This window comes from Neomonachus schauinslandi, chromosome 4 (assembly GCF_002201575.2).
Source record: "Neomonachus schauinslandi chromosome 4, ASM220157v2, whole genome shotgun sequence".
Lineage (NCBI taxonomy): Eukaryota > Metazoa > Chordata > Mammalia > Carnivora > Phocidae > Neomonachus > Neomonachus schauinslandi.
Genome location: NC_058406.1, coordinates 29,313,976 through 29,336,872, shown reverse-complemented (window position 1 = coordinate 29,336,872; position 22,897 = coordinate 29,313,976). Strand labels below are relative to the sequence as shown.

Sequence of the window (22,897 nt, the reverse complement as noted above, 5' to 3'; positions counted from 1 at the left end):
AGGGGTGGGTCAGGGGAGACTTCCTAGGGAGGTGCTCTTTGTTATGAAGGATGTAGCCTTGTGTATATATGTTAGAGTGTGTGGGAGGGGTGGAGGAGAGAGGTTTAGGTCAACGGAACAGCAAGTGCAAAGACCCTGAGGCAGGAGAGAGCTTGGGGTATTCTTGGGATAGGAAGAAGAACTGTGGAAAACAATATGGAGGTTCCTTAAAAAATTAAAAATGAAAATAGCATATGATCCAGTAATTCTAATTCTGGGTATTTACTTGAAGAAAACAAAAAACACTAATTCAAATAGATGTATGCACCCCTATGTTTATTGTAGCATTATTTACAATAGCTATGATATGGAAGCAACCTAAGTGTCCATCAGTAGATGAATGGGTAAAGAAGATGTGATATATATATAATGGAATACTACTCTGCCATAAAATAGAATGAAATCTTGCCATTTGTAACAACACGGATGGACCTAGAGGGTATTATGCTAAGTGAAATAAATCAGACAGAAAGAGAACTACCATATGATTTCACTTATATGTGGAATCTAAAAAACAAAGCAAATGGATAAACAGATAAACAAAAACAGAAACAGACTCATAAATACAGAGAAGAAACTGATGGTTGCCAGAGGAGAGGGGGCATGAGGGGATAGGCGAAATAAGTGAAGGGGATTGAGGGGTTAAACTTCCACTTATAAAATAAATAAGTCACGGGGATGAAAAGTACAGCGTAGGGAATATAGTCAATAGCACTATAATGATGTCGTATGGTGATAGATGGTAACTACACCTATTGTGGTGAGCATTTTGTAATGTATATAATTGTCAAGTCGTATATTATACACCTGAGACATAATATTGTATGTCAGCTATACTTCAATAAAAAGATACATATATTTGTATATAAAAGAAAGAACAGAGATGTTGCAGGGAGAGTGGTAAAATTCCACAAAGAAGACAGGAGCTAGGTCATGCAGGACCTTACCAGCCCTGGTAAGGATCCTGTATTTATCTCGAAGACAGTGAGAAACCATTGAGAGGTTTTGAGTAGAGAGTTGCTCTACTCTGATTTATGGTTGTGTTTGTTTGCTTTGGAGGGGGGCAGGAGTAGAAACCGAGATGGAGAATATTTCAGGTAGGACACCAGCGGTCTACTCTATGGAGGGATACCAAGATGAACAATGTCAATGGGAGGCAGAATGGTACGGGATGCCATTCTGTTGCTCTGGAATCTGGGCAGAGTCCAGCTGAGCAGTTCTGCTCTGTGTGGTGTTGGTTGGCTGGGGGTCACCGACTTGGTGGTCTTCAGTTGGTGGATGAGCCGGGCTGTAAGGTCTAAGAAGGCTTCACTTAGGGGTGCCTGGGTGGCTCAGTTGGTTGAGCGTCGGACTCTTGGTTTCAGCTCAGGTCATGATCTCAGTGAGGGTCCTTAGAGTGAGCTCTGTGTCTACTTGGAGATTCTCTCCTCTCCCTCTGCCCCTCCCCCTACTCCCACATGCACACATTGTCTCTCTCTCTCAAATAAATAAATCTTAGAAGAAAAAAAAGGCCTTACTTATGCATAGGTCTGGCACCCCCATGGTCTTCCGCATGACCTCTCTCTCCATATGAATAGATTGGGCTTCATCATAACATGGTGGCTTCAGGGTAATCAACCTTTTTAAATTTTTAAATTTTTTATTTATTTTTTTCTTTCCACAACTTCACAACTTTCTTTTTTTTGACTTTCACAAGAATTTTATTTTTTTAATTTAAATTCAATTAATTAACATATCATGTATTATTAGTTTCAGAGGTAGAGGTCAGTAATCATTGGTCTTATATAATACCCAGTGCTCATTACATCACATGCCCTCCAACCTTCTTTTTAAATTATTATTTATTTATATATTTTTAAAGTAAGCTCTACGCCCAATGTGGGGTTTGAACTCATGACCCCAAGATGAAGAGTTGCATGCTCCACTGAGTGAGCCAGCCAGGCACCCCAGTAGTCAACCTTCTTATGGTCTTAGGCTTCCAAGAAGAACAAGAGTGGGGCTGCAGATCTCTTAGGGCCTGGCCTTGGGATGTACTACTTCTGCCACATATTACTGGTCAAAACCTGTCACAGGGCTAGCCCAGATTCAAGGGCAGGAGAAACGAACCCCACCTCTTAGTGGGAGGAATGGCAAATAATATACTCCATCTTTAATCTGTCACACGAAGCTTCTGGGAACTGATTAACCATAATCACCCTGATGGTGCTGAGTCACTTATAAATCTAAACCATAGTATACTGTGCTGGGACAATTTATAGATCTTTATTCCTCACCGGATAGGGAGGACCTAGGAATAGGAGGTGGTTTTTTTTGTTTGTTTTTTTCTTACGTTTCCAGAGCCCAACATATAGAAGACATTCAGGGAATGCTTGTCCAGTGAATGCATACATAACATAAGAATTCATTGCTTATCAAACCACAGTATACATACGAATCCGCTGAAGAGCTGTCAAAAAGGCATGCAGATTCCTGGGCAAGACCCCAGCCCAGACCCTCTGAATCCAGATCTCTAGGGTAGGGGTTTTTAGTCTGGGCTACACATTAAAATATACCAGTATTCAGGCCCTAGCTCCAGAGGCTCTGATGCCATTGGTGGATGAGCTGGGCTCATGAGCCCAGACGTCAATATTTTTTTACAGTCTTCTCAGATCATTTGATGTAGGTGGTCTATGAGAGGTGACTGTCCTCAGTTTGCCCGGGACTGTCCTGATTTTAGCACCCCAAGTCCCACATCTCAAGAAATCCCTAGTCCTGTGCAAACTCTCACAGTTGGTCACTATCGATGGACCACTATTCAAGAAACATTGTAGAAGAGGCGGTGAAAGCCCTTTTGAAGAATAACTACAAATATCTAATGAGAGCAATGCTTCTGCCTCCTTACTTAGGGGACTGACAGCGTACTATCGAAATGCTGTCAAACAGAGTCAACTCCTCGAATGAAGGCGGAGATGGCTCAGGGTCAGTGTTTTCCTTCAGCTCTGTACTCTGGTAGACTTGGTTAACCTACTTAAATAGGGTGTCCATCTCTGGGAAATCTTCCAGACTACATTCCTTAGTGTACATGAGGCAGCTTTGGAAGCCTGACCACAGTCAGCAAGGATGATGTGTGGAGGATAGTAGGAGACACAAGATGAAGTTCTTGTGTCTCTATGCCTGTGTGTATTGTTATTACTATTACTTATATTGTAATAAGGTACAAAGTTATATGTCCTCTCTTAGCGCTGGGGGAAGCAGTGTGGATAGCGGAGAGCCCATCTAGCCTCAGAAAAATGGGTTTGGGTCTCAGCTTTGGTGTGATTAGGTAGGTATACGATCACGGGTGCCTCTTTTGCTTTAGTTGTTCATCTATAGAATGGGCCTAGTAATGACGTCATCCTCATAGGGAGGATCCATTGAAATAGTATAAGTGAAAGTGGCTGGAGCCTGGGAAGGGGGGTAGTGTGATTGTTGTTGAGTGGGAGAGATGCAAAGAAATTATTCTGCTGAGAGGCCTTGCTCAGGACCAAGGCCCTGGCCCCCCCACCCTGAACCACAGCCCCAGTTGTGTGGGATTCCAAGGAAGAAGCTTTTAACATGTCGTGGGCATGCACAGACCTCAGGAAGCAGTGTCTCTACCTTAGTTGCCCTCACAGAGAGTGCAAATTTGCTTTGCTTTAGGAATAAGAAAAACTTTTGGAAAAGGGGGTTTGTGAAGGCATTTTTTTGTTTTTAAATCGTTCGCTTATTTATTCCAAGTGTATTCTCAGAGATGTAGCAAAAAGAAAACCACCTCAGCCACAAACCCATAATATTGAAAAGCTGGTTCTTAATTTCTGTAGCTAAAAGTACTCTTTCAGTCTATAACCACAGAGATTGCTGCAGGCCTCTGGAATGGGGCATAATGATGGTTTGCAGTGTGATGAAGGAGGCTGTTAATCTCTGTGGCCCAGAAGCCCAATCCGTGGCCTCTCCAATTACCCAGGTTGCCTAGCAACACCACCAAAAGCCTCCCCACCAGGCCCAGCTGGGCAAAAATTGGGTACACCCAGCACAGCCTGCCGCCCAGCCTCCTGGGCTCCCAGGCCACATGAAAGCTAGACTCAGCCTTGGCAGGGGCCCGCCTGGTACCAACGAATGGGTGGGGCCAGCTGTTTAAAGAAACAATTCAGATATTTAAAACCTACTCATGTGAATGCAGCTAGGAAAGCTGCACAAACTAATGATACAAAGTCTCTTCTGCCAAAGAGGAGTTGTCCTAAGGTGGGTGGCCTTGCCTGTGCTCTCCTGGGTGAGGTGAAGGAGGGAAGGTGAGCCTGACTTAGACGTTTGGGTTCTCAGAGAGGCAAGTCCTTTTCCTTTCCTGGGTGCCTGTGTCCATCTTGACTCTCTGTGGCAGCAGTGGGAATGCTGGGGATTCCCAGCCCCAGACTCTGGGCCGATGACCTGCTGCTTCGACAGCCCCCATTCGGAGACTCCTGGGCTCTAGTCCGGGTCTGTTTGGGCAGCTGGAGGAAGAAGCAGATTAGGGAAGAGGGAAGGATGGTGCATAGAAATCACAAGGCAGAGGAACACTCAAGGTCTGTGGAGTGAGACACCCCGGGCTCCTCTCCCAGCCCTCCCCTCACTGGCTACATTATCTTGATCAAGATCCTTTGGAAGCCTGAGTTTCCTTATCTATACAATAGGGATGTTATTATCTTATTTTATTTTTTTATTTTCATTTTTTGTTATTATCCTGTTTTATAAGGTGGTTGTGAACATTAATGAAGAGAATGCTCATCAAGTGCTTAGCATAGAATCTGGCATGTAGTAAGGGCTCACTATTTTTTTTAATTTTTTAATTTTAATTTTAATTTTAATTTTTTAAAATTTATTTGACAGAGAGAGACACAGTGAGAGAGGGAACACAAGCAGGGGGAGTGGGAAAGGGAGAAGCAGGCTTCCCGCTGAGCAGGGAGCCCGATGTGGGGCTCCATCCCAGGACCCTGGGATCATGACCTGAGCCGAAGGCAGACACTTAACCGACTGAGCCACCCAGGCACCCCTATTTTTTTTTTAAAGATTTATTTATTTATTTATTTGAGAGAGAGAGAGTGAGTGAGAGAAAGAGAGAAGGAGCAGGAGGAGGGGCAGAGGGAGAAGCAGACTCCCTGAAGAGCAGAAAGCCCGATGCGGGACCCTGGGATCATGACCTGAGCCGAAGGCAGCCGCTTAACTGACTGAGCCACCCAGGTGCCCCTAGTAAGTGCTCACAATTATGGCAACTCTTATTATTTCATTTGCTTCTTACAATAATTCTGTAAGATACTGAGGGGAGAAAGGGGGTCTATTTTACAGCCGAGGAAACTGAGGCACAGTGAAATTAAGGGGTATACTGGGAGCAGAACTTGGTTCTTCACAGTGCCAAACACAAAGTCAGGTGACAAGCCCTTTCGTAGCCATTACAGAATGGTGGCTTTGCCTGTCTCCTCTGATGGCTCAGTGATGGCAGAATGATAATGGGGTGAGGGGGTAGGGTGTAGAGGAAAAGGGTGGTGGAAGGCACTTTTCAACATAAAGTGATATAAGACTCTTGGTTGATGTGGTCTGGATAGTATTCCCCTCTCCTTCCTTCCAGTATTCTTTTATTTTTTATTTTATTTATTTATTTATTTTTAAGATTTTATTTATTTATTTGAGAGAGAGAGAATGAGAGACAGAGAGCATGAGAGGGAAGAGGGCAGAGGGAGAAGCAGACCCCCTGCTGAGCAGGGAGCCCGATGTGGGACTCGATCCCGGGACTCCAGGATCATGACCTGAGCCGAAGGCAGTCGCTTAACCAACTGAGCCACCCAGGCGCCCTCCAGTATTCTTTTAAATAAACTTTTTTATTTTGGAATAATTTTAGATTTACAGAAAAGTTGCAGAGAATTTGTTTACCCTTTACGCAGATGCTAGTATTTTCTGAAAACACCTCCTGTGTGCCAGGAACTTTCTGGGCAGAAGGAATACAGCAATAAAACTATCTCTGCTCTCCACTGGAAGATCCCAGAGTTTGTGAGAGGAGTGGACCCTGGAGTCCTTAGTTTGTGGTTCTCGAAGGTATTGCTGCCTCCATGTCACTTGTCAGAGATCTGCTAAATCTATTAAGTTAGTGTTTTCAGGAGTGGGGCCCAGGAAGCTGTATAAAAACAAATGTTGAAAAAACAAACGTTCGAGGGGATTCTAAGGCAGAACTTGTTTGGGGAATTCGTGGTCTGGTGCAGCGTGTCCATTTCCCTGTGCAGGTGAGAGAGCACCATGGCTCAGAGCGTGGAAGCCACTGGCCCCAGCTCACACAGCCAGGAAGTGGCAGAGTCTAGACCAGAAAGCAGGTCTCCTGGTTCTATGCTCTCCTTACACTGTGATTCCCTAACGCAGAACAAGAAATGAGTTTAACTTGCAACAGGAACACCCCAGGTAGAGTTTAGAAGAGTTTCTTGGGTATTCAGGTGTTACTAGTTAGGTTCTTGGCTGCAAGGGACAGAAACGGATTCTGGCTGATGACTCCTGTAAATGAGTTTTATTGCAAACACATTGGGTAGGGAAAGAAAAATGATTTCTCGACTCCTGCTCACACTTCTGATGCCAGATATGTGGGTTTTTCACGCCAAGCAATTCTGACACCAACTACCCCCCTGGTTAAGGGCTCAGTGCCCGCTGACTGCTCCCCACTTAAGACGCCAGGTGCGAGTCTGGGCTTCTGATCAACTGGCTATTAATTGCGGTTCCTATGACCCCCTCCTTGGGCTTAATAATTTGCTAGAACAGCTCACGGAACTTAGGAGAGGGCTTTACTTATTATTATTGTTTTTTTATATAAAGGATACAACTCAAGAACGGCCAAATGGAAGAGATGCATGGGGCAGGGTGGATGGGAAAGGATGCAGAGCTTCCACACGCTCTCTAGGCGTTTCATTCTCCCAGCGCCTCACTGTGTTTACCAACCTGGAAGCTCTCTGCATCTTCTGTTTAGAGTCTTCATCGAGGTTCCATTACATAGGTGTGATTGGCTATTGACCTTTGCTGATTAAAATCAATTTCTAGCCCTTCTTCTCTTGCCGGAGGTGGGGCTGAAAGTTCCAACCCTCTAATCACATGGTTATTTCCTCAGGCAACCAGCCCCCATCCTGTGGGAGTCGCTTCCTTGGAGCACCAGCTCAGGTCTGGTTCAAAGGGGCTTATATGAATAACAGAAGATGCTCCTCCCACCCCTGTCCCTCAGGAAATTACAAGGGTTTTAGGAGCTCTGTATAAAAAGCTGTATAGAAGTTCCTGTGCCAGGAACTGGGGGTGAAGACCAAATAGATATATCTTAGTATATCACAGTATCACAGGTAGGTTACAGAATCATTGGACGGCTGCAGAAACAAGGTTTGGGAAACACGCTGAGACGAAAGGAGACCAGGTACCTAGATCTACACCAAAACCACGTTGCAGGGCCAGGTAGGTGAAGCAGGCCCCATGGCCACTGTGTGCTCAGTTCAGCAGCCTGCTTGGAAGATACAGCTGGCCTTGGGTGCCCGATGCCACCCTGTCCCCAACCGCGTGCACACTGGATATGCTGCTTTATAGTGCACCGCTGTAAAGAACTTAGCCAGTCTTCAAGCTCCAGCCTCAAGAATCCTAAGCCAGTGCAGTGCGGCTGATTGATGAAGCCAAAGTCACGACCTGAGCCTTAGCTGCCTAGGGACCTGGAACCGAGAGGACTGGGGATTTTTACCTTCTGTAGCGGGAAGTGGTCCTTGCTGCCCGCCAGGATTCATGAGATGTAGAATTCCCCAAGAACCCTGACAAATGGCCATTATGTAAGTGTTATCAAAAGAAGACACTGGGAGCCCTTGACATTTGCAGCTTCAACACTTACGGTTTTTGCATTTCATTAGCTACTCCCAAAGGCCCTTTGTAAATGGATGTGAATTGAATGACTTTGCTGGAGCCAGTCATTTCCTAGTGAGTGAGCCAGGACTGCCATGCCACTTGGACATCTCACGGGATTTCACTCTTCTCTACGAGTTCCAGCCTGTAGGTAACCTGCGTGCAGTGACTAAAATCTTTGTTTCTTGTTGGAGGAGTAGAGAAGACTCCTAAAAATAAATCACTTGATAGTGCTAGAAATAGAAATGGGAAGAAAGTGAAGAAGCTTGAGAAACTGACTCTTTTTTTTTTGTGGCCACAAATAGAAGTTTCGGATAAACTTGGCATGGAATGCCAGGTTCAGCGGTGCCTAGGATCTCTGATACCAAGCGAGCTACCATGTGTGTCACATAGATAAAAGGAAAAGTGCTTTGGGAAGTTTTTTTTTTTTTAAGATTTTATTTATTTATTTGACAGAGAGAGACAGAGAGAGAGGGAACACAAGCAGGGGGAGTGGGAGAGGGAGAAGCAGGCTTCCCGCGTAGCAGGGAGCCTGATGCGGGCTCAATCCCAGGACCCTGTGATCATGACCTGAGCCGAAGGCAGACGCTTAATGACTGAGCCACCCAGGTGCCCCAGGAAGTTGTTTTAATGAGTGCTTCAGCCAGTGCAGAAACTGCTCCTCGAGAGAGAGGTTAAACTTTACTTAAAGATGAAGAGGCACAATTAACTAACCGAGGTTCTATTTTCTTTTCTTTGGGACTTTGGGTGCAAAGTGTTGAACATAGTTAATTAATACTCCTCATACAAAAAACTTTATAAATAAGTTTACATCTGCATTTATAGAATTATTTAGGGTCTGAAATGCAATCACTTAAAAACTTTACGGTTATAATTTATAACATAATTTTGGGAGACACTATGTGGTATATTAAGGCTCCTGAAATGTCTTTGGAAAAAATCCCTTGCCATTGTCAAGGATCTCCTGTATAAATCTCCTTATGGAAATCTTTCTTTCTACATTTTTTTTTTTTTAAAGCAGAAGAGTGTTCTGGGTAAATGAGCACAGCTCCACCCTTTCCAATCCTTGGCCAACACAATGGCTTCATGATTCATAACCTGAGCAATGCTTATCCCAGATAAAGTCAGGATGTCGGGAAGTTCTTTCCACTTTTCCTCTTAAGAATACTTCCCGGGGCGTCTGGCTGGCTCAGTTGGTAGAGCATGTGACTCTTGATCTCAGGGTCGTGAATTTGAGCACCATGTTGGGTGTGGAGCCTACTTGAAAAAAAAAATAAAAAAGGAAACTTGCCAACCATGAAGGGAAGGTCTTTGGCTTTTGGTTCACAGGGGGAATATCATTTTTTAAAAAAAGATTTTATTTATTTATTTGACAGAGAGAGGCACAGCGAGAGAGGGAACACAAGCAGGGGGAGTGGGAGAGGGAGAGAAGCAGGCTTCCCGCTGAGCAGGGAGCCCGATGCGGGGCTTGATCCCAGGACTCTGGGATCATGACCTGAGCAGAAGGCAGACACTTAACAACTGAGCCACCCAGGCGCCCCAACATCCTTTTTAACAATCTACCCTCATTGTTCCATACTAGTAGGATGAGAACTTTCCACAGCAGTGCCACCCAGTTTTGATCTGTATGTGTGTGTGCATGTGTGTGTGAGAGAGACAGAGAAAGAGAGATGGATTTCGACAAATTGTTGACCGCCGTCCGCTAAAGATAAAAGGTAGGAGGTGAGGCATAACATCAAGCCAACATTAAAGAAAGCCCAAGAAACTCGGATGATCTTTGCTTAGTGGGTAGGAAAGCACAGTCAGTGCAGTAAATAATTCCACTCCATAGGTAACACAGTGATGAGAGTGACCAAGTGAATAATTTGATAGCTGAGATGCTTTTTATATCTGTTAGACTATATGATGTGTTGTAATCATTGCTGAGTTGTTTTGAGATTCCTGCTTCATTTAATTGGGACTTCAGAAATTCTGGTAATCTGATGTATGCTTCCAGAGACTCTATCCCCACTCTGACCTGTAGAGCCTATGGAGTATCTGGACACACCCATGCAAGGACAGAATTAATGGTTATAACCTTAGATTAGCCTGGAGAGGAAAACCTTGGACCCAGGAGCAGTGGTGCTGGTGAGCTGATTTCAGCACAGTATAAGGAAGAACTACCTAAGAATTAGAACTGTCAGGGGGAGCCTGGGTGGCTCAGGCGTTAAGCGTCTGCCTTCGGCTCAGGTCATGATCCCGGGGTCCTGGGATCGGGCCCCCGCATCGGGCTCCCTGCTCGGCAGGAAGCCTGCTTCTCCCTCTCCCACTCCCCCTGCTTGTGTTCCCTCTCTCGCTGTGTCGCTCTCTGTCAAATAAATAAATAAAATCTTTAAAAAAAAAAAATTAGAACTTTCAGAAAATACAACAACCCTATTGAAGTATATTCTGGTTCTTTGTAATTTTTCACTACTGTAAGTAGTTCTGCACTGAACATCTTTGAAATACAGCTTTGTGTACTTCTCAAATACATTTGCAGGATAGATTCCTAGGAGTAGGGTGATTCCATTGAAAGATATATGCTTTTCATATTTTCTGGGTACTGCCCAATTGCCTTCCAAAAAGACTGCACCTATTTCCCACAGCCTCATGAGTATGGATAATCCTTTTCTTTCTTTCTCTTTTTTTTGGATAATCTTTTTCATTGTTTGATCAGCAATGTTTCCAAGATGGTGAACTGTGCTCAGGAATTCAGGTGTGGGAGCAGAAGATAAACAGGAGTGGGAGGGCCAGGGAATGCCAGAGTCTGGAAGCACACCTGTGAGCATTGAGCAGCAGATGTCGGAGAGATACTTGATCACGGAGGCACACAGACAGGGCTCGAAGTCAGAGTGTGACCGTCATTGAGAAGAGAGGTAAAACCAACATGCTGCAGTCACTACCAACATTTTCGTCTGTTGCTAGCGTCTGAAGTAGCTGGAACTACAGGTCAGATCTCTTTGCTGTGTGCGCCAAGGAAGAAAGCAGACCCGCAGTGAGTTTTGGCGAAGCCGAATGGGTCAGATATCTTTGCAGCACAGGAAATCCATTTCTCTAAACTACCTAAAATGCTGGGCTTGACTCTGTAAAATTTCTAGAAAATTTGAAATCTAGAGAAAAAATTTTGAGGAAATGTAATCCTTAGTTTTTTTTAGCTCCTTTTTTAGCTATAAAGTTGTATTAACAATGTAGAATTTCATTTCCTCATAAAGTGATCGTGTATGGTATTTGAATTTGCAGTAGGACTCATTAATACAATGTTAATCATCCCTAACTGAACTTTTTATTTATTTATTTAAACATTTTATTTTACTTTTTTAAAAGTAATCTCTACACCCAACATGGGGCTCAAACTTACAACCTTGACATTAATAGTTGCATGCTGTACTGACTGAGCTAACCAGGTGCCCTTGAACTATTATTAATTTTTAAAGATTTTATTCATTTATTTATTTTAGAGAGAGAGAAAGTGCGAGCGGGGGTGGAGGATGGAGGAGCAGAGGAGAAGGAAAAGCAGATTCTTCCCTGAGTGCAGAGCCTGACATGGGGCTCGATCTCTGAACAGTGAGATCATGACCTGAGCCTAAACCAAGAGTTGCACGCTCAACCCACTGAGCCACCCAGGTGCCCCTGAACTTACTTTTAAAATGCTTGAATATTTGCTGTTAAAAGCTACAGATCTTAAATCCACATTGTTTTGCCAATTATGAGAAGTTGTGAATCTAGAAATAATCAACATCATTCAAGGAAAATTAATGAAATAGTTAGGTCTACAGACTCAGTGTCTGACCCAGGGAGGTTGGGTAAGTGAGAGGGTGGAAGATGTAGGGGAGGGAACTTTCTTCTCAGAAAAGTTGCTGGGGAAAAGTAATATAAAAGGGGATTTCTCTTCTTCCCTAAATTTACTGAATATGATCTATTGTAATGTGGAAACTGCCTAATGAACTATTTTTAAAAACAAATTCTATAGTTGATTCCCAGTAACTTGCAGTGTGAAAATAGGCCCTACACTTAGCCCCATCCCTTTTGTCTTTCCATCCTTCCAGCCAACTATCCACACACCCACTCATCCATCTATAGCAAATAATAACTAACAATTATGGAGTGTTTACTATGTGCCAGATACTATTCTAAGTGCTTTACATGCATTGCCTTGAACAATCTTTCCAACAATGCTATAAGATAAGTTCTATTATTATCCCCACTTTATTTTTATTTTTTTGAATTATCCCCATTTTAAAATGGAATCTGAGAGTTTCCCAATAAATTATAGAATTACTGTATAGCTCAGCAATTCCACTCCTAGGAACATACCCCAAATAACTGAAAACAGGAATTCAAACAATGCACAGGGGTGTTCATAGCAGCTCCATTCATAGTAGTCAAAGATGGAAACAATCTAAATGTCCTTCAACAGACGAATGGATAAACAAAATGTGTTTATAGGGGCACCTGGATGGCACAGTCGGTGAGCATCTGACTCTTGGTTTTGGCTCAGGTCATGATCTCAGGGTCCTGGGATCGAGCCCCATGTGGGGCTCTGTGCTCAGCATGGAATCTGCTTGTCCCTGGGCCTCTGCTCCTCCCCCTTAACCAACTGAGCCACCCAGGCGCCCTCTGCTCCTCCCCCTGCTCTACTCTCTCTCACTCTCTTGCTCTTTCTCTCCATGTATCTCTGAAGTGAATAAATAAAACGTTTTAAAAAATGGGTTTATATATCTATACAATGTAATATTATTTAGCCATAAAAAGGAATGAAATACTGGGGTGCCTGGCTGGCTCAGTCAGTGGAGCAGGTGACTTTTTTTTTCTTTTTCAAGTTTTTATGCGATTCCAGTTAGTTAACGTACAGTGTAATGTTAGTTTCAGGTGTAGAGTTTAGTGATTCATCACTTACATACAACACCTGGTGCTCATCACAACAAGTGCCGTCCTTAATGCCCATCACCTATTTCACCCATTGCCACCTCCCCCTCAGGATGCTTGATCTCAGGGTAGTGAGTTCAAACCCCATATTTGGGTGTGGCACGTACTTAAAAAAAAAAAAAAAAAAAAAAAGGAACGAAGTACCGATATATGGCCACAACCCAGATGAACCTGGAAGACTTACTACTACTGAGAGAAGCCAGACTCAAAAGGCCTCATATCGTATGATTCCATTTTCATGAAATATCCAGAATAAGTAAATCCATAGAGACAGAAAGCAGATTAGTGGTGGCCATGGGCTGGAGGGAGGTGGCCACAGAGAGATTGCTTAATGGGTATGGGGTTTTTGTCTGAGGCAATGAAAAAGTTCCTGAACGAATAGTGGTGATGGTTGCCTAACATTGTACATGTACTTAATGCCACTGAATTTACACTTTAAAATGGTTAAGGTGGTAAATTTTATGTTATGTGTATTTTACAAAAATGTAATTTGAGGCTCAGAGAATTTAAGTGACTTACCTACGTTTACAGCTGACATGTAGTGGAGCTGTGTTCTAATCCCAGTCATCTGGCGCCATGGATCATGTTTTTTAAAAAAATTACAGTGAAAAACTTTATTTGGGGTCATTTAGGAAATTTAGATACATTAACCTAAGCTGAAAATATCAGTATTCTAAGATCTCATTGGTGAAGCACATATTGGTGACACAAACACTAGATCTAATCTTCACAATGACTTTGAAAGTTTCGCATCATTTAGTTTGTGTGTGTGTGTGTGAAATATACAGAACTTAAAATTGACCATTTTAACCATTTAAAAAAATTTTTTTTTTAAGATTTTATTTATTCATCTGAGACACAGAGATACAGAGAGAGAGAGAGCATGAGCAGGGAGAGAGGCAGAGGGAGAGGGAGAAGCAGGCTCCCCGCTGAGCAGGGAGCCCGACGCGGGGCTCCATCCCAGGACCCTGGGATCATGACCTGAGCCGAAGGCAGATGCTTAACCATCTGAGCCACCCAGGTGCCCCACATTTTAACCATTTTTAAGTGTACAGCTCAGTGGCATTAACTACATTACGTTGTTGTGAAACTCTCACTACCATCCATCTCCAGAACTTTTTTGTCTTCCCAAACTGAATCTTTGCACTCATTAAATACACAACTCCCCATTTTCCCCCATTCCCCCCACCCCCTGGCAACCACTATTCTGTTTATGATACCAGGCCCAGAGCCATTGCCTGGGGTTGCAGAGAAAAATAAGACAAGGCCATGCCCCCGGTCTGTGTTTTTGTCCTCTAGTGACCTTGCCACTAGCTCTTCTTCACTGAGTCAGAGAAGTCCAGCTGCAAGATAAGAGTTCTGTTGAAGCAGGCCGAAGGGATGCCTGTGCTTGGGGAGCAGGAGAAGGAAGTCAGTGAATGAATTATGGTTGAGATGAAAGACGGAGGAAGAGATTTCAACAGGGAAGTCTGTTGGGAATGTTGAAGATGAGAATTGGGAATATAATCATTGCCTTCTTCTTACTTCAGATAATTCTGAGGAGTACGTGAGATTTTGCAGTGGAGATATGCTTTGAAATGCCAAGGGTGCTCTGCATATGTGCTGTGCATACGTGGTGCTCTCACATCACTCCGGAAGTGGATTTGTTTGAACGGCATTACTCAGGAGATCAGTTTCAATGGGGCATGCAGATGACTAGCTGGTTAGGGTATCGATTCCTCCTTCAAGACATTGGGCCACAAAGTGGAGGGCAGAAATAGTACAGTAGTTGAGATGTTAGGATCAGGTAAAGGTATCATAGATATGGCTTTATTAGTTTTTTAAAAAATTAAAATAGTAATACATACTTAAAAAAAATCAAATAAGGGTGCCTGGCTGGCTCAGTTGGTAGAGTGTGTCACTTTTTTTTTTTTAAAGATATTTTTGGGCGCCTGGGTGGCTCAGTTGGTTAAGCGACTGCCCTCGGCTCAGGTCATGATCCTGGAATCCCTGGATGGAGTCCCGCATCGGGCTCCCTGCTTGGCAGGGAGTCTGCTTTGCCCTCTGACCCTACCCCCTCTCATGTGTTCTCTCTCATTCTCTCTCTCTCAAATAAATAAATAAAATAAAATAAAAATCTTAAAAGATATTTTTTTTATTTATTCATTTGAGACAGAGAGAGAGCATGAGTAGGGGGAGAGACAGAGGCAGAGGGAGAAGCAGACTCCCTGCTGAGCCGGGAGCCCGACGTGGGGCTTGATCCCAGGACCTGGAGATCACGACCCGAGCCGAAGTCCGTTGCTTAACCATCTGAGCCACCCAGGCGCCCCAGAGTGTATCACTCTTGATCTTGGGGTTGTAAGTTCAAGATCCACATCAGATGTAGAGATTACTTAAAAACAAACAAACAAAAAAACCAAATATAAACAGAGGTGGATTTTCTCTGAAGCTAATAAAGCTTAAACTTCAGGTCTGTCACTTGCATGGGCTCCTTCAAAGGCTGTGTATCCACTTTTGCAATTTTTATATTTTGTAATTTTAATTTTATATTATTTTTCCCAAAGAAACCCCCCCCAAATTGTTTACACTTCAGGCTCCACAATAGAGGGCAAAAATCTAGTGAATCCCACCATGCAGATAATGATAATTCTCCACATTTCTTCCTGTATGTGTATCAGTACATTACTTTTTACAAAAATTGGATTTTACTCTATGTACTATTTTGCAACATTATTTTTATTTTTTTCCCTTCATTTTTGAGCCCCCCCCCCAACTTTGACCACAGAAACATGTGAATGATTTAAGTAGTTTAACCAGGAGTAAAAAATAACAGAACCAGACCAACAGGAGAAGGCTAGAACATGGCAGAGGGCATGGCACGGGGAAAGGAAAGAGTATGTGGATCAGTCCTCACTGTTACAGACATGCTGCCTTGGTGTCTTATGCACCTGCTTGGTGTCCTCTATCACAGTGTAATGATATAATTATCTGTATGATTTTAATTGACCTCTGTCTCTTCCATTACGTTGTAAACACTTTGGGGTGGATGGTAGCCCGATACATAGTAGGTGTTCCGTAGATATTTACTGAATAAATGCTTGAATAATTGAATGTTGAGGATTGAGTTCAAGGAAATACTTGATGTGGAAATTAGTAGGAACTCTGCCAAGAGCTTCAGATGTCCAAGAGTTGCTGGGAAGATGTGTTTCAGGAAGGGTATTGACCTCGTGTCTGGAGAACCAGTAAGGAATGGCCTTCCTAACTCAAGTGTGCTACAGAATGGGCAATGCTGGTATTTTAGAAAGGACACTGGCAATTTAGAGAAGGTGTAGGTTTGAATCTTTTGAGGGGGGCAGGGTGTGTAGCTCAGTTTTTTATCTATAAATGGGACTACAAATCCCTACCTTCTGGGGTTATTATGGAAGTCCAATGAGTCAATAGATGTGAAAACCCCCAGCTTTGTTCCTGATACACAGCAGATGCCCAGTAAATTATTTTTGATTCTGAATAAGAAATCAGAGACCTATGTTTGGCCTTTGAGTAGAAGCAAGATGAAACTGAGAAGGGAGAGACCGTTTACTCCAGCTGGACAAGACTGGATTCAATTGTGCAGTGTGCATGGTTTAAGCTCTGAGATGCATCACCTCACGACAAAGCCATCTCTTACACTGATGGTTGACTTGACAGTTAGTGGCAGAGGGGAAGGAAAGGGTATACAAGGCAGTTTCTTATTCCAAGGCTCTAGTCCATCCTTTAGGTGGTGGCAGTAGATGAAACCAGAAGTGATCCCTGGGGGTCTTCTCCTTCATTTGGGGAGACCCCAGCATTTTGTCACAATTGTACACAGATGATGAGAGTATGGATATTATGAGTATTTGGGTACCAGATCTTCAATTGCCTTCTATTAATATACAGGAAAGGCCTTGGAAACCAATGGTTATACAGAGAGCCCAGGAAAGAGCCATGACCCAAGGACTATAGGGTTATCTATTTTTCCTTGACATTCATGGCCCTTTCAGGTGGAGGGAGGACCCAGGACAATGGCTGCTGATCGTGATTTGGAGATGGAGGATATGAATCTGAACATGGACAGAGACATGAAAGGAGAGCTGGAAGAAGAGAAGGAAATGAGAGAGGACAGGGGAGGTAAAAATCCCCTCAAGAATAAAAAGGTCCACAGGATTGTCTCAAAATGGATGCTTCCTGAAAAGGTTCGAAGAGCATACCTGGAGAGAGCTAACTGCCTCCCACCCCCTGTGTTCATCATCTCCATCAGCCTTGCCGAGGTGAGTATGTTGGGTGGTGGGCACTAGAGCAAGTACCACTGGGGAACTGCAGAAAGACTCGGGGGAAGAAGAGGGGGCTTCGATCACATCTAGAGAAGAGACTGGATAACATGTAGGAAGAGAGCTTGGTGGTGGCAAGTTCAGCACACACAGAACTCAACCTCACTCTCTCTGGAGCCCCCTTAGGTCTTTCATATGGTCACAGTCACTTTCAGCCAAGGGTTGAGTTTTTTCAAGCAAGTCCCCTGCCCAGCAGTGACTACAATTTTCAGTGGCTTCATTTAATTTTAGTTGCTGGGGCTGTAGAAACCAAATAATCTTGGGGTCACAAATTGGTTTGATCTCATGAACCGACTTTGATTGATTGGTAAGGTCTTTTTGTGGAGCCAACACAGAAGCTAACCAGAAGAGCTATAGGCTCCCTCCAGATTTCAGTAGGGAAAAAAATGGGATCCCCTATTGATGTCTACTGTGGGCAGCATGTAGTGTGTTTTTAGACTCTGATCTTGTCAGCCCTTTTATTTTTCAGAAAAAGAGTACAAGGCCCAGAGAGGTGGAATGACTTGCCCAAGGTCACAGTTAGTGACTGGGCCAGGACTGGGCTTCTCCTAAGCCTCATCGCACCTGCCATGATGTCTCATAAAAGAATTGGCAGGGGATGGCTATGTGTGGGGTGTGACTTCAGGGACATTAGGAAGTCTCTAATGTAATCCTCTTAATTCCCAGGGATGTCTCAGTTTTCTTTTCTTTTTTTTTTTAAAGATTTTATTTATTTATTTGAGACAGAGAGAATGAGAGAGAGAGCACATGAGAGAGGGGAGGGTCAGAGGGAGAAGCAGGCTCCCTGCCGAGCAGGGAGCCCGATGCGGGACTTGATCCAGGGACTCCAGGATCATGACCTGAGCTGAAAGCAGTTGCTTAACCAACTGAGTCACCCAGACGCCCAGTGTCTCAGTTTTCTTAACAAGGACTGTATTAGGGTTCTTTAGAAAAATAGAACCAGTGGGGTGTGTACATACACAAACACATATTATCTATCTACTATCTTTCTATCATCTATCATCTATCTATCTATCATCTATCTATATCTATCCATCCATCCGCCTACCTACACATGTATATTGAGAGAGAGGTTGATTTTAAGGAACTGGCTCATACCATTATGGAAAATAGGCAAGTTCAAAATCTAGGGTAGGCCAGCAGACTGGAGACCTAGGTGTAAGTGTTACAGTTGGGAGTCCAGAGGCAGTCATACCGGCAGAATTCCCTTTCCCTCAGATGAGGTCAGTCTGTTCTATTAAGGCTTCCAGCTGGTATGATGTGACCCCATGTTACGGAGGGTAATCTGCTTTATTCAAAGTCTATTGATTTAAACTTTGATCTTATCTAAAAAATATCTTCACAGAAACATCCAGAATGATGTTTGATCAAATTCTTGGCAAATGCATATAGCCAAGTTGACACATAACATTAACCAGCATAGGGACCTAGCCTCTTAGGGCTCAGATAAAGAAAAGGCTAATGTATCAACGTTTCTGGCACACTCCATCATGTTATCCTTCCAGCCTATGGAGTGGCGGGCCTACCCATGGTCCAGTCAGGTGTGTGAGTGCTTGGCAAGTGTGGGAATTGGGGAGTAACAGGATAAGGTCACGACACCAAACATGACTGCCGTAGCCCGTACTGTGGAGAAGGCAGTTTTCTTTTTTTTTTTTTTAAAGATTTTATTTATTTATTTGAGACAGAGAATGAGAGAGAGAGAGCACATGAGAGGGGGGAGGTCAGAGGGAGAAGCGGGCTCCCTGCTCAGCAGGGATGTGGGACTCGATCCCGGGACTCCAGGATCATGACCTGAGCCGAAGGCAGTCGCTCAACCAACTGAACCACCCAGGCGCCCCGAGAAGGCAGTTTTCTACAGAAGGGTCGTGGAGCGGGTGCTGAGATACCTGTTCTCTCACAGAAAGATCCGTTTTTCAAGTAAACTTTTGGAATAAACTTTTTATTTTGGATTAATTTTAGCTTTATAGAAAAGTTGCAAAGATAGTACAGAGAGTTCCTGTATACGTCTCACTTAATTTCTCCCATTACTAATACCTTATATTTCCATAGTACATTTGTCAAAACGAAGAAACTGACACTGGTAGACTACTATTAACTAAACTGCGGGCTTCATTTGGAGGTTTTTTTTTTTTTTAATTTTTTTTAAAGATTTTATTTATTTATTTGACACACAGAGAGACCGCGAGAGAGGAAACACGAGCAGGGGGAGTGGGAGAGGGAGAAGCAGGCTTCCCGCTGAGCAGGGAGCCTGATGTGGGGCTCGATCCCAGGACCCTGGGATCACGACCTGAGCCGAAGGCAGACGCTTAACGACTGAGCCTCCCAGGTGCCCCTTTATTGGTGGGGGGAGGGGCTTTTTTTTATTCCAGCTTTATTGAGATGTAATTGACATATAACATTGTGTACGTTTAAGTTGTACAAGGTGTTAATTTGATACACTCATATATTGCAAATTATTACCATCATAGGTTTTTTTTTTTTAAGATTTTGCTTTTAAGTAATCTCTATACCCAACTCACAACCCCGAGATCAAGAGTCACATTCTCTACCAACTAAGCCAGCCAGGTGCCCCCAAAGTCCACCATTTATTACTGGTGTGCATGCATGCATTTGTGCATTCTCAGCATGGGAGATAATTGCCCCAAGGGGATGAAAATTGGTTCTTGGAATGGGGGATGTGTGAAAATAATCTTAATTCTTATTTTTTTTTTAAGATTTTATTTATTTATTTGACAGAGAGAGACACAGCAAGAGAGGGAATACAAGCAGGGGGAGTGGGAGAGGGAGAAGCAGGCTTCCCGCTGAGCAGGGAGCCCGATGCGGGGCTCGACCCCAGGATCCTGGGATCATGACCTGAGCCGAAGGCAGACGCTTAACGACTGAGCCACCCAGGCATCCTCATTTGGAGTTTTTAATATGTATTTCTACCAGCTTTCCCATTAATGTCCTCTTTCTTTCCCTTCTGCCCCTCCAACCCCAAGTATCGCATTCCATTTAGTTGCTGTGGCTCCCCAGTGTCCTCTCATCTGTGACAGTTTCTCAGTCTGTCTTTGTTCTTCATGACTTTGGTAGTCTTGAGGCGTATGGGCCAGGTTTCTGTAGACGATTCCCCAACCTGGGCTTGTCGATGTTTTCCTCATGATTAGATCAGAGTTATGGGTTTTGGGGAGGAACACACAGAGGCGAAGTGCCTTTCTCCTCATGTCACATCGGGGAGTACGGGACATCCACATGACATCCCTGGCGACATGAGCCTCCATCACTTGGTTAGGGTCGTGTTTGCCGGGCTTCTGTGCTGTAGAACTATTATTGTTCCCTTTCCCTATTCTATTTCTTGGAAGCCAGCAGTGACTTAATTTCATATTAACTTGTAAGTAAAAGATGAAATGGTGGGAATGGGAAGAGGAGGGTGGAGGGTATTTAAGGGGGTAGAGGGGTTCAGAAAGAGTCTTCTTTATATTTGGTCTAGGGCTGCTCCTCATCACTGGAGGAAGTGGGATATGACCACAGTTATATGGTCAGACATTTAATGGCAAAGACATTTAACTCCTGTCATCTTCTGAGCACACGCTGTGGAGGGGCCCACTTGAGAGCTAATCATTTGAAAGCAAGGTAGTAGTGCCCGTGGGCTTTAATAGGGCCACTCTCTGCAGAAAGTGGTTAACATTCATGTCTGCCCCTCCCTGGCAGTTGGCGGTGTTTATTTACTATGCTGTGTGGAAGCCTCAGAAACAGTGGATCACCCTGGACACAGGCATCCTGGAGAGTCCCTTTATCTACAGTCCTGAGAAGCGGGAGCAAGCCTGGAGGTTTATCTCCTATATGCTGGTCCATGCTGGGTAAGGAATGATACTAAGTTGCTGAGGTCGGAGGTGACTGCAAGTACTCCTAACCCCCAACATTTGGTCGGTGCTTTATTATTGATAAGGCACTTACATGTCAATAATACTCCTGCTGTTTTGTGTCTGAGGTTTCAGGGATGTGGTTACTCGCTCCATATCACTTGGCTAAGTTGCAGAACTAGAACCTCAACCCATTCATGCTAACTCCAAGTCCAGTGTACTTTATATTGCATTATAACTGCCTCATACTGGTATTTATACAGGGATATTAAATGAGAAGAGACCCCATCATTACTAAACCACACGTATGTTCCCCTAGTTGTTTGATTTTGTTAAAATGTTCCCTTTAGGATATGAATCAGTCCCTCCCTCCGTACCCCTGCCACACAGTTAAAAAGAATTAATTCATGAACGCTTTGTTGAGTGTATAATACTGTTGTCCATCTGGAATAATACGAGCAACAGGTAATGCAGTGCCTGCCTTTTAGTTATAGCTTCTTACATGCTAATAGTCCTTAATGATCTTGCTCAGAACCCAGGATTCACTATGCCCACTGCAGACAGTGAGCAGCTTGCTTGGTGGCCCCGTTCAGATGAGGCCAACTTCATCGGTGTGACCTACCCAACCCTGGACCTTGAAGGATGACTCTGGTCAGGGGCTAACTAGCCATCCATGGCAGGACACAGGGCTCAGAGGCTTGACAAATAAGGACAAAATTGTTCATTGCCCAGTTTCTATGGATACTTTCAGTTTGGTTTTTCATTTAACATGCTCTGAACAAATGTGGTTCCTGCACTCAAGGACTTTAAAATTATAAGGGTGAACAGTCAAATAGTAAGGCAAGGCCATACAGTAGTTACTTAACTTCTTTGTGCCTCGGTTTCCACATCTGTAAAATGGGGTAATAGTACCTACCTCATAAGGTTGCTGTGATTAAATGAGACAGGGGTTATAATGTAATTTTTGCAGTACTGGGACACATAGTAGGCCCTCACAAAGAATCCTCAAGGCTGTGTAGGACAGGCCACATATGGGGTTGTAGAAGTTCAGAATGCTTCGGGCTGAAAGTAGCCAAAAAATCTACTGGGGGCCTGAACAAATGGAGGTTAATTCTTTACCAAATAAGGAGCCCCAAGGTATGTGGTTAGTTCATCAGTTTAAGGAAGCCAAGCCTCTTGGTTCTGTGCTGGCATCTCTGCTCTTCCCTTGACCTTTGTCTTGTGGTTGCAAGTTGGTGGCTGTAGCTGGGCGTTAAAAGCAGGAAGGGGAAAGGTAGGCCCAGGTGCTGTTGACACCCATCCCTTCCGTCAGGAAAGCAGCTCTCTTACCAGTCTCCCATCGGCCAGAGCCACGGACATGGCTACCCCTCGCAAAGTCAACATGAGCTCTTCCAGCCTCACTAGAGGACGCAGACAAGCGATAAGGAAATGGATGTGGGATTAGTTACTGTAACATAAAGACGGAAAGATCAGAATGGGGATGGTTTCCCACATGACCTGGATCCAAGCTGGACCTGGAAGGGCAGATAAAATTTGGATGACAAAAGTTAGTATTTCTATTCCGGGTATATGACAGGATCTCATCCTTATGCCATCTCTGCTCTTGCTATTGCACAGCAGAAAGAACGCTGAGGGCGATTCTTTGGGGTTTTTTTGTCCTACTGGTCACTTCGTCCTCCAGCTGTTCCCAAAGGATAGGATGGGATGGCTTCCTTTGGCTTTGTTCAAGTTCACAAAGGGCACATATTTCCAAATACTCTTTATGTCTGATGTCCCCGTAAGACTAGCACAACTGTCCTTGCTAGACTGTTTGCGCTGAATTACATGTTAACTTCTTGTGTGTCTCTGAAGATGACTTGGGCAGGGATGGTT

General features: G+C 43.9%; 1 protein-coding gene across 2 annotated transcripts in view; it reads left to right on the top strand.

Annotated features, from left to right (window-relative positions):
* The window catches only part of RHBDL2 (rhomboid like 2), a 49,235-nt gene that overhangs the window by 5,617 nt on the left and 20,721 nt on the right, over positions 1-22,897 (top strand). For both annotated transcript variants that reach the window (XM_044914484.1, XM_021684220.2), the window contains exons 2-3: positions 16,857-17,123; positions 20,874-21,022. In XM_044914484.1, the coding sequence (XP_044770419.1) occupies positions 16,878-17,123; positions 20,874-21,022 (395 nt within the window). In that variant the 5' untranslated portion in view covers positions 16,857-16,877. The remainder of the gene's footprint in view (positions 1-16,856; positions 17,124-20,873; positions 21,023-22,897) is intronic.